Source organism: Phycodurus eques, chromosome 16 (assembly GCF_024500275.1).
Source record: "Phycodurus eques isolate BA_2022a chromosome 16, UOR_Pequ_1.1, whole genome shotgun sequence".
Lineage (NCBI taxonomy): Eukaryota > Metazoa > Chordata > Actinopteri > Syngnathiformes > Syngnathidae > Phycodurus > Phycodurus eques.
Window position 1 is genome coordinate 13,296,387 of NC_084540.1, and position 12,436 is coordinate 13,308,822.

At 44.2% G+C, this 12,436-nt stretch overlaps 1 protein-coding gene across 10 annotated transcripts; it reads left to right on the forward strand.

Moving 5' to 3' along the window:
- Positions 1-665: 665 nt before the first annotated feature.
- On the forward strand, positions 666-11,442 carry csf2rb (colony stimulating factor 2 receptor subunit beta). Of its 10 annotated transcripts, XM_061701523.1 has the most exons (16): positions 666-682; positions 772-960; positions 4,470-4,587; positions 4,662-4,837; positions 4,926-5,080; positions 5,247-5,312; positions 5,802-5,946; positions 6,645-6,777; positions 6,890-7,044; positions 7,777-7,910; positions 8,204-8,390; positions 8,485-8,587; positions 9,102-9,168; positions 9,271-9,350; positions 9,471-9,633; positions 9,835-11,442. In XM_061701523.1, the coding sequence occupies exons 2-16, from the start codon at positions 858-860 to the stop codon at positions 10,162-10,164; spliced, it is 2,115 nt and encodes a 704-aa protein (XP_061557507.1). In that variant the 5' UTR covers positions 666-682; positions 772-857; the 3' UTR covers positions 10,165-11,442. The 10 variants fall into 10 exon arrangements, 8 of the variants coding, with proteins under 8 accessions (XP_061557507.1, XP_061557506.1, XP_061557512.1 ...); XR_009770127.1 differs by lacking the exon at positions 666-682 and having other exon boundaries at positions 689-960; positions 9,451-9,633; positions 9,835-9,921; XR_009770128.1 differs by lacking the exon at positions 666-682 and having other exon boundaries at positions 689-960; positions 9,451-9,633; positions 9,842-9,919.
- The last annotated feature ends 994 nt before the right edge of the window (positions 11,443-12,436 follow it).

The window sequence follows — 12,436 nt, forward strand, 5'->3', positions numbered from 1 at the left end:
AAATGTAATAACAGTCAATGAATATAATTCAGCCAAGTAAAGGAAAAGTGGGGGAGGGGTTTTATTATTAGAAACATAAAGAAACACAATTTTAAAAGTGAGAAGCAGGCCTAGGCCAAGTTTCAGTTGTTAACACATCTGCTTCCTTAGTTCTGAGGTTCCACCCACATTCCAAAAAATGAATGTTAAGATAATTGAAGATTCTGAATCTGAGTCCATAGTTGTGAATGGGAATGGGAATTGTTTGTCTACATTCCCTTTGATATACACCACCTCTCACCCAACGTCCGCTGGGATAGGCTCCAGAACCCCCGCAACCATGATGGGGAAAAGCCATGTACAAATAGATGGAGGGAGACTAAAGCCTAAAACGATTAGCACTTCACAAAATAACCAGCCAGTTCCAAACGGCCTTCCACGGATCGCCTCTGAATTTATTGCCATATACATTGATGGTGTTCTTTCCAGTCGTGCCTATATTTTAACATGAGGGTAGTGTGCAGCTTGTGAATTTTACACTATATTGAATATTCAGCCACCCTCGCTATTCTCTGTCGATATTTTTATATTGCTGTTTTCCCAAATGAATCATTTTCTTTATCAGGATTTAACACGTGGCTGAGAACAGACTGAGCGGATGTGTGCTGAAAAAACTAAAGTGTGCAGGCTGCTCAAAGGAGAAGTAAGGGCGGTAATGTGGTTGTGACAATTTTCTTCATGATTTTGTGAAAAGTGACTCTGTGACTTTCTTCATGACTTCCTTCTGATCAGCGGACTTCTCATGTTGTCAGTACTCACATTTTCCTGAAACCAGCCAGCCCCAAGAAAAAAGGGGGACCAGCCTTTACCTGAGAACGATGCCTCTTTTCTGGGTGCTGCTTTGGTTAGTGCTCCCACCACTGACTCTCCTCTCTCATCCAGACGGATGTATCATTCATGACAGCGACACCTCACGCGACGGTAAGCAATGTGTTCTCTTAAAAGTTTACATAGTTAGGCACTAATTTAGGTTAAAAATGGGCTTTTCTCCTGTCCTTGAGCCGTCACCTTATCGTGGTGAAGGGGTTTGTGTGTCCCAATGATCCTAGGAGCTAAATTGTCTGGGGCTTCACGTCCCTGGTAGGGTCACCCATGCCAATCAGGTCCTAGGTGAGGGACCAGACAAAGCACGGCTCCAAAAAAAAAACCCTATGAAGAAAGAATCAAATGGATCTAGGTTTCCCGTCACCGGGGCCCCCCTCTGGAGGCCTGGAGGTGTGGCTCGAAGGCCTGCACCCATGGAGCCTGGCTGGGCACAGCCCGAAAGGCTAACGTGAGTCCCCCTTCCCATGGGCTCACCGCCTGTGGGAGGGGCCATAGGGGTCGGGTGCAGTGTGAGCTGGGCGGTGGCCGAAGGCGTGGCCCTTGGCAATCCGATCCCCGGCTACAGAAGCTGGCTCTAGGGACGTGGAATGTCAGGGAAGGAGCCTGAGCTGGTGTGTGAAGTTGAGAAGTTCCAACTAGATATAGTCGGACTCGCCTCCACGCACTGTTTGGGCTCTGGTACCAGTCCTCTTGAGAGGAGTTGGACTCTTTTCCACTCTGGAGTTGCCCATGGTGAGAGGCACCGAGCAGGTGTGGATATACTTATTGCCCCCCCGGCTCAGCGCCAGTACGTTGGGGTTCACCCCGGTGGACGAGAAGGGTAGCCTCCCTCCGTCTTCGGGTGCGGGGACAGGTCCTGACTGTTGTTTGTGCCTATGGACCAAACAGCAGTTCAGAGTACCCACCCTTTTTGGAGTCCTTGGAAGGGGTGCTGGAGAGCGCTCCCGCTGGGGACTCCATCGTTCTGCTGGGGGACTTCAATGCTACCGTGGGCAATGACAGTGAGACCTGGAAGGGCATGATTGGGAGAAACGGCCCCCCCGATCAGAATCCGAGGTTATTGGACATCTGTGCTCACCATGGATTGTCCATAATGAACACCATGTTCAAGCATGTTCGATGATCGACTTTGTGGTCGTGTCATCGGACTTGCGGCCGCATGTCTTGGACACTCGGGTGAAGAGAGGGGCGGAGCTGTCACCTGATCACCCCCTGGTGGTGAGTTGGCTCCGATGGTGGGGAAAGAAACCAGGTCCGACCTGGCCAGCCCAAACGTATTGTGAGGGTCTGCTGGAAAGTCTGGCAGAATCCCCTGTCAGAAGGAGTTTCAACGACCACATCCGGCAGAACTTCACCCACGTCTCGGGGAAGGCGGGGGATATTGAGTCTGAGTGGACCATGTCCCGCGCCTCTATTGCCGAGGCGGCCGACTAGAGCTGTGGCCGTAAGGTGGTCGGTGCCTGTCGTGGCGGCAATCCCGAACCCGTTGGGGATGCCGTCAAGCTGAAGAAGGAGTCCTATCGGGCCTTTTTGGCCTGTGGGACTCCTGAAGCAGCTGATGGGTACCAGCTGGCCAAGCGGAATGCAGCTTTGGTGGTCGATGAGACAAAAACTCTGCCGTGGGAGGAGTTCGGTGAGGCCATGGAGAAAAACTTCCGGACGACTTTGAGGAAATTCTGGTCTACCATCCGGCCTCTCAGGAGCGGGAAGCAGTGCACCATCAACACTGTGTATAGTGGGGATGGGGCGCTGCTGACATCGACTCGGAACGTTGTGAGTCGGTGGGGAGAATATTTTGAAGACCTCCTCAATTCCACCGACACGCCTTCCCAAGAGGAAGCAGAGTCTGGGGTCTCTGAGGTGGGCTCTCCTATATCTGGGGTTGAGGTCACCAAGGTGGTTAAAAAGCTCCTCGCTGGCAAGGCCCTAGGGGTTGATGAGATTCGCCCGGAGTTCCTAAAGGCTCTGGATGTTGTGGGGCTGTCCTGGTTGACACGCCTCTGCAACATCGCGTGGACATCGGGGACAGTGCCTCTGGATTGGCAGACTGGGGTGGTGGTCCCACTTTTTAAAAAGGGGGACCGGAGTGTGTGTTCCAACTACAGAGGGATCACACTCCTCAGCCTCCCTGGTCAGGTCTATTCGGGGGTGCTGGAGAGGAGGCTCCATTGGGAAGTCAAATCTCAGATTCAGGAGGAGCAGTGTGGTTTTCGTCCTGGCCGTGGAACAATGGACCAGCTCAGCAGGGTCCTCGAGGGTGCATGGGAGTTAGCCCAACCAGTCTACATGTGTTTTGTGGACTTGGAGAAGGCGTTCGACCATGTCAGTCCTGTGTGGGGTGCTTCGGGAGTATGAGGAACCAAACCCCCTGATACGGGCTGTTCGGTGTCAGAGTATCAAACTCTGACACTGTACGACCAGTGTCAGAGTTTGGTCCGCATCGCCGGCAGTAAGACGGACTCGTTTTCGGTGAGGGTTGGACTCCGCCAAGGCTGCTCTTTGTCACCGATTCTGTTCATAACTTTTATGGACAGAATTTCTCGGCGCAGCCGAGGCGTAGAGGGGGTCCTATGAACTGTGAGGCAGATGCTCTAACCAGTCGTCCACCGTGCCGCCGCTGGTTACTCACTACAACAATAACCTCCATTATATGCTCAAAAAAAAAAAAAAAAGAAAAAAAAAACAGTGTCGTTTTCACCACCTCTGCACCTTGGTTCACCCCTGTCCTGCACAAGGACATGTAAAGGCATCATCTTAACCACTTCAAAGACTGTTTAACTCGAGCCAAATCCACCTACTACAAAACCCAAAGCCATAAAACTACAAGGCACTATTCTCCCTGCTTGGCAATATTTCACGCCCACCGTGACCGGATTCCATTAACTCCTACTTGTACTTTTATGTCATTTTTTGATGCAAAAATCACACAAATCCACCAGCAACCTCCTCCTTCCTCCTGCTTTAGTCCATCCTCACTGCCTCTCCCTGTCCTACCGGTCCACTCATTTTCAATTTTTACTCTGCCTTCTTCCATGGACATTTCAGAAATCACGTGTCGCTCCAAGCCCTCCACTTGCCAACTTGATACCTCCCTACTGTTTGGTCAAAGCTTGCCTCCCGTCCCTGGTCCCTCTTATCACTAACCTCCTCCACCCATCTCTCTCTACTGGTATTGTTCCCGCAGCATTCAAACTACAACTTGTATTGCTTGATTTCTTTTAACATGAGTATGGTGACCTTTAGTGCCTTGAAAGTTGCCTTTTAAATAAAATGAATTAATATTGTCTTTTTTTGTTTGTTTGTTTGTTTGTTTTACATTAGAACATTTTCACAGCACACCAACAAATAAAAAGGTTAAAATATATATATATAGAAATAATGATGAACTTGTCTCAATGTACTCACAAATTTACTGAGTGTAAAATCTGGGCCTATTCACTTGAACAGAAATTGAAGAATGCCACATGACGGCGATCTTAAAATAACACATTTTGGATCAATCACGTGAAATTGGATAATTTCCGGCAGCCCCCCTGATGATCTCTCCCAGGACAGTGGTTGGGAATAAGTGAATTAAGTGAACAATGCCTCTGTCTCTCATGCAGTGTTAATGGAGTTATTACAGTGTCATAATGACTATGAATCGTACGTCTACTGCAAGTGGGGGGAGGGCCCACACATACGTGCACCACTGCAGCTCTGGTTCCATACGGAACGCAGCAGGTAAACACATCTTAATGGTCAAAAGATAGGCGGTGGACAGGCATCACTGTAGAGATCATACCATTTCCTTTCAGGGAGCGATGTGAGAACTTTGGCGTCGAGGTCCGAAATGCAGATGGACACAGGACTGTCCAGTGTAGATATGAAACGCATTCTTTTTCCATTGGCATCAATCACACGGTCTTCTTTGTCGAGGACGACGCACTCTGCTCATCTGCCCCACGCAAGCCCTTGAAGCTTTCTGATCACGGTTACTTTAAATCACTTTTTAATAACTATAAATAAATGCTGGGGAGAAAAGGACAACATGGTTTTGATTGTGTCTATCTGTTGTACAGTGAGAGCACGCACACCTGTGGATTTGTCAAAATATGACACCGGTGATGGACAGCTGTGGATCAAATGGTCCAGCCCTTATCCTGCATCCTCATCCCTGAACAAAAACCTCATGTACCAAGTCGGCTACAAGGCAGAAAGACAGGACACGTGGACTGTAAGCACCAGACAATCTCTGTAATTTCTTGTCATAGTGAATATATACCTGCACACTCCCAACTGTAATAATAAGTTTTGATTGACTGCTATTAATGTGAATGTTAGTGCGAATGGTTGTGTCTTTATGTTTCTTTATGTGTGCCCTGCGATTGGCTGGCAACCAGTTCCGGGTGCACCCCGCCTCCTGCCCGATGATAGCTGGGATAGGCTCCAGCGCTCCCGCGACCCTTGTGAGGATAAGCGGCTCAGAAAATGGATGGATGGATGGATGGATGGATGACTGCTATTAATTCAACAATATATTTATGGTTGTGGTGTAGAACTGCACTTCATCATAGTGAGAGTATTTCCTGATTTGGGTGAGCTGGAACCTGTCCCTGCAGACTTTGGGTGAGAAGCGGGGTATACTGGAGGACAAGTCAAACACAGGGCACATTCTGTATAGACAAACAACCAATCACATTCACATTCACACTTTAGAGTCTACACTCACTCTTACATGCGTGTTTTAGGAATCCAGAGTACTTGCCAAAAACCCATTTAGGAAAACATGCAATCTCCACACAAGAAGACTGGAGCCTATACTCAAACCCTGAACATCAGAACTACGAGGCAGATTTGTAACCGCAAGATCCAGACTTTGCACGGGGTCAAAATGAAGTGGCCAGTACTTGAAGTACTGGTCGCTGTTAAGTTTGTTTCTGCGATTGTGTCTGCAGATTATGAATGTGACGAGCACAGATGTCAAACTAGAGACACGACTGCTGCTTCCAGGTCACAGGTACGAGGCCAGGGTGAGGGGCTGGGCCGGTGTGGGCCAGTGGAGTCACTGGAGCCCCGTCGTGATGTGGAGGACTAAAGAAGGTGAGTTACAGAAGATGAAAAGAAGGGATCAAACACTTTACAATTAAACTGTGAAAAAAATTCATACCTGTTCAACTTGAAATTATCATTGTTGCTACAATATTTAGCCTCTCTGAGATTAGTAACTGCCGATATGAAAAGTTTAAATTGTGAATATACCACAAACTATTATCCAAAAACAGTTTAATATAATTTCTTGCTCATTTTACATTGCCCTCAATAATGAATGGCTCACAGATCATTTGATTTTTGAAAGAAATGCACCAAAAGTGCTTATGTGTACATGCACATGGGGCAAAGACTTTCCATAACTTACACTAACAACCCAGGCTAAACTTGCTGTAGTTTCTCTCCGACTTACAAAGCTTGTCGCTCAGTAAAGATATGTCACTTAAACATGCAGTATGTACTTGTGCTACTTTCCTATTTAGACTTATTTTTGGTGACAAATTTTGGCATTTTATTGTGTTCGGAAAGTAAACAAAAAACACAAATACTGTGAGCTGGAGATAGGTGCCACAGAAAAAGATGCCAATTGGTTCGTGAACCATGGGGGATTACGGCAGTCAGACAAACGTCTTGCAGCATAATTTCAGTTAAAAAAACAAATGTTTGAAAATTCAGTTGACTTTCCTGTACTACTGTATGTATTCTTGTTATCATAAAGTCTCTCACTCTCTCTCACTCTCTGGCCTCAGACAGCAGGCACTTTCCCAGCTTGTATTGTGTGCTGGATGGAGAGGACAAAGTCATGTGTAGCTGGGAGGTGAGCAGAGCGCTGGATCACGTAATTACCTACCAGCTGGCCTGTCAACACAACCACACTGCACCGTGAGTCAAGTGTGCATGCGTGCGTGCGTGCGTGCGTGCATGTTGAAAGAGTACTTGGCGGAAGCTGAACTCCATATGTTGATGCTCCGCCTCTTGTAATGCCTTTCTGCAGGTCTGAGAGCTGCTGTGAGAACCAGACCGTCACCTTTGACCCCAGTAGGCCACTAGTACGATACAGCTGCTGGCTGACTGTCGCGAGGCCTGCACAACTGCTGCTTAAACTTCAACCAACTCGCAATGCAAAGACGTTCAGGGCCAATAAGCACAGTGAGTGAATGACAAAAAAACACACGCACACAAAAAGACTCTTAAGGCTCGTGATCAGACAAATCACAATGGTGACGTGATTGAGCGTCTCCACCTAGTGTTGAAAGGCACAACTGCATTGTTGCGCTGAAATGAAACTGAAACTGAAGGTCATTTAGAGATGATGGGCATGTTTTTAATTTGTTTCCTAACCTTTGCATAGTGTTTGGGTCATATGTTTTTAATTTGTTTCTTAACCTTTGCATATTGTTTGGGTCAAATTTGACCCATTTTGACATATAACAGCAATAAAAGTACCCTTAATGTCATTCTTTCACCCTCAAATTTGATGACGCTTCCTAGGGTGACCTAAAATACACAAAAAGGAAGATATTTTAAAGTATCATTCTTTTTTACAGAAACATTTGAAGAGTAAAACAGCATAAGAATGATCATACATGCATTCATCACAGGGGTGCCTTGACACAGACACGAGATCGGCACATGCAAAAAACAACAAAAACAAAAAAACACTCGCTTTTCTCTGAAACATTGATTAACGATTAATCATCCACAAATGTCATAAAGACTGTTGATACATTTTCAAAAGATCTACAGTTCTTAATTTGATGAAGACAATTATAATGAGGATAGTCACTTACTAAGTGTGCATTGAAAATGAACAGTATGTAAGCACTAAATAATATCAGCATTATTAATGCTAACAAATACAGTATATTTTCTCATGTGCAGTTCGTCCCAGGCCACCACAGCAGGTGAGAGTGGGAGAAAAAGGCAACAACTGGATGGTGGATTGGACTGAACCCAGCACAGCCTCCAAAATCCGACTATATTATCAAGTGCGCTATTACAAGACACAAGATAAGGTAATAAACAATAAACCTTGAATTGAGTCCTTTAAAGTTCAAAACCACTGCAAGAGCTTACAGTCATAAATGTGTTTTATGCTCTTCATCTGTTTTTATTCTCAATATTAACTTCTGCTGTGCTGTTTTTATTACTGCATGCTTTTACCTGAGATGTTTTATTTTACCTCAGGAGCTTTACAACGGGAGTTAGCGCTGCGTTGTGATGTACGACATTCTATCATGTTTGTAGTTGCTCGTATTCTCTTTCAGAGTGTTGGACAAGTTAAATCAGTTTATATGCATGTTCTTAGCAGGGGTCCTCTCTGCTGCTGAACATTTCAGAAGGCTCCACATCAGTGAGCATCCTGGGGCCATCCCTGAGCCCATCCCAGCACCACCGGGTCCAAGTCAGATCTGTAGTCATCCCTGGACAGGGTTCACTTTATGAAGGAAGCCCCTCCGAATGGAGCGAGCCAGCGGACTGGACTTCACACGCAGGTACTGCACTGGGAAGTGTGTTATTCTCCATTTATCTGCTTTGTTCCATAAATGATCACCATGGATTTTAATACCTGTTTTACGTCCATGGTAGCCACGTGGCCCCTCACCACCACGGTGTATTTCTGCCTCAGTGCGACTGTAGCCATAATCTTCTTGATACTGCTACTCTACTGCACCATCTCATCCTGTCAGAGGTACTCTTTTTGCACTCACTTTATGAAAAATGTTTTTGTTGTGTCATTTTTTTTTTTGTTACATTTACTGTATATTTAATTGTCTCAGCTCTTGCCTTCATGTGTAGAGTTTGCAAATTCTCTTGTGTACATGTGTGGGTTTTCTCTGGGTACTCCAGCTTCCTCCCACATTAAAAAAAAAAAAAAAAAAAAAAAAAAAACATGCATGATTGAAGACTCTAAATTGTCCTTATGTGTGAATGTGAGTGTAAATGGATGTTGTTTCGATAAATGGCCTGCGATTGGCTGGCAACCAGTTTAGGGTGTACCCCGCCTCTTTTCCAAAGTCAATTGTGCTGGGCTCCGGCCTAATGACGATAAGCGGTTTCGAAAAAGGACGGATATTTACAATTGTATTATTTCATATTTTACAAATAATATCTCCACCACACCTGAACCGATTTGTTTTGATGTTTAAATGTTGTTTTTTTCTGTTTTGTTTCATTTTCTCTAATTCCAAAATATCCACAAATAGGAAAATAATTATTTGGGTGGGCACTGTTCCTTCTCCTGGCAAAAGCAAAACCTTGTCAGAGATCAAGGTGAGAATATGAAATTATTGCATGTCTAATTATTTCTTTGTAGTTAATTGAGTTCCCCCCCATTATATTTTATAATGAAAGAAAAATATTTCTATATTCCAGTCTGCCACCTCCTGGGCCTTGATAGAGAACGAGAACACTTACATGAGCAAAGTGGAGCAATTGTACAGCTTGGCTACATGGTAATATTTCTCACCTATTTGTTTTCTCTTTACCACTTTTACTATTTAAAATACTGCTGCGCTGTAGTCACACACAAGTCATAATGCACGAATTCATCAGTGAGATTACTCCACTCCCAGCACATCCCAAAGCTCCTCGCTGTGGCCAACTGAGGGTGCTGAAAATAAAGATTTGGAGCAGGACCGACAGGACTACAAGTCTAATAGTTTGACCCTCCCTGCTGAGAAGTTTAATGGCTGTGACCTTCCAATGCACTTCAGCGGCCCATATATCCTCTGTCAGGTCAGCTACTCACTCACAACCATTCGTCAACTATGCAAGCGCATAAATCAAAATAAAACCATAACGTTTAACATAAAAGGTTATAGGCACATTTTAGGGTCTTTCTGAAAACATTTGCTGAGATGATATCAAGTACAATGCACACTAAAAAGACATTATAATATGACATGCTATACTAACCTTTGGGTCTGTACTTGTCAGTCATTAGACTCCAATTGCATGTGTGAAGAGACAAAGGAGAACGAAGTAACATCATCAGAGGCTCCTTCCTCGGTGGTCGTCACACACAATGTTGAAGGTTATGTGTGCCTCCCCCGTGGCAGCGTCTCCACTTCCACATCGAATCTGCCGTCGCACTGGGATGCCAATGTAAACGCACAAAAGCGTGAGCAGAACCACCAGAGCGCAGATAACCCAGTGCTGCTCGACATCAGGCCCGACAGCAGTGACCCGCCTCCAGCATACAGCTCAGAGTCCGCCTGGCCCACCATAATGGCCTCAGGGTACTGTCTTCTGCCACCTCCTTCTTAAGAGCACTTGAGCAAGATGAATTTTGACAGTTGCTTATGGAAAGCTGTTTGAACATGTATTCATTATCCTTTCTAATCTACGAGTGTGCGCTTTGTCCTCAGTAGTAACACAATTCAGTGACTAGTAGACACACTACTAATGGGCATGTGTCATGCACTAGTCACCCATTGGTAGCCCCAAAATGACCACTAAGAGCACCAAGGCATTTTTCCCCTCACTAGTGCTAGAAGTACCAAAATGCCCACAAGTAAGGTATGTTTCACCTTTCTCGTACTAGTAGTAATAGTGTGAATGCCCACTAGTAGTACTATCAAACCAAAATGTCCACTAGTAGCACAAGTAAGATGGTTTTGACCTTACTAGTGTGGGTCAAAATTCCTACTCGTAATACAAGTATTCTTTTTTTGACATACTACTGGTAAGTTCCTATCTGCCTCCAAGTAGCTAACTACTAGTCGTTGCTTGTCCTGTCAGGGTTTGCCGCATCGAGTCACTCACATGATTTGTTATAGCCCAGTTTTGCCCAATACTTAAGAGCCAAAGCAGCCTATACCATAAATTGTGATATTTATGACCATACTAGTAGTACTAGTAAAGGCAAATATGCTCACTTGATGAACAATTGAATACCAAAGTACTTGCAAGTAACTAAAGGATAGTGAATAAATGCTCAAACAGTTTTTCATGCTTGCTGCTTAGTTTTATCAAAAATAGCCATATCATCACATTAGAGTTTCACATCTGACCAGTGGGGGGCAGTAGTTAGCTGAGACCAAAAAATACTTTTTATACAGTACAAAGTAGTTGCTGCACAAGTATTCTTTTTACTAAAACAGGATTAAACAGCAACTATCAATTCAATGAGATCCAATGTAACAGCTGGGGGAACATTATTTTACACTCAAAAGTTTTTAATTTAACCATGCTTATTATTGCGTTTGTGGTATTCAGTTGAGCTGCACTTTAACATATGGCGAAGTATCAGTTTGGTTAGCCTATTTAGCTACATGAAAAGGGCAAAGTATTAGAAACATTGCACATCTTTGACCGTCAAGAGAACTGTTAATGCTGCCAAGCAATTGTTTATTCACTGTTTGTTACCAGGGTTATACAAAATGTGGTCTTTGTAAAGGCAGTTTTTCTGACAGCACTTAATCTTATTCTTTATGCAGGTGTAACGAATACTATTGAAAGCACACATTCTAATCACATGGACATTTAAAAAAAACTGTTATCCTAATTGCTTCCATTAAACATAAAAAATAAAAAAGCCAAAAAGTGAAGTGCTGAAGTTCATAAGTTCATAAATACTGTCATGTTTGCTATGTGGCCATATATGCATGTTTCCACAGAGGTGTGTGTTTTTGTGACTTGTTGTTAATGTCCAAGCTTGGCAGGCGCTGAATACGTAAAAAAAAAAAAAGAGAGAAAAAAAGTTCTCGACATTGCAATGATACTGCAACACAGCAGACCGCGGTCATGATGGTGTGAAAACATTTAGCTCGTGACCAGCTTCAAGGGCCTCTACATGGAACAAGTGCGTGTTTAGAGTGTTTTCTTGAAAGATTGCATTCCTAAATGGGGGGGTCATACTGTATATCGTGTGAATTGTTTACTCACAAACACACATTATACAGAAGGAAATACAATACAGCACTTCATTTGATATATATAAATATAAATATATTTGATATATATAAATAATAAAGGTACTGTGAACTCCCACTATTCAGAGGGGGATAGGGACTGAGCCGAAATATGCCACAAGATGGCGGCAAAGCACATTTTTATATATATTAGACAAGGCTATGGCCTTACGAGCCTATCTCACTGGCGGAGACGTCACCGCGACAGCCGAGACTGATCAGTCACGGCAACTCTGGCGACCTGGGAGATCAAAATATTGCTTGCGCTCTCACCAGGACGACGTCTCGGAGACGTCTCCAGACAAGGTGACAACCAGTTCACCTGGAAGTCGCTGATATAGGCCTATATATAGTCTTTAAAGAACTATAACTTATATTATGTTTTGAGTGTGTGTGTGTGTGTGTGTGTGTGTGTGTGTTTTAAAATGGAGATGGAAAGTTAATTTTGATTGATTGATTGATTGATTGATTGATTGATTGATTGACCTCAGCTCCAGGGAGTGAGACATCAGTTTTCACATGTAATATATGAATGAAGACACACAGGCTTAAGAACAGCTTACAATTCAGATGAAACTGTTAACTGTTATTAACTGTTATTTCTGTTTTGGCTTCTCACCATTATA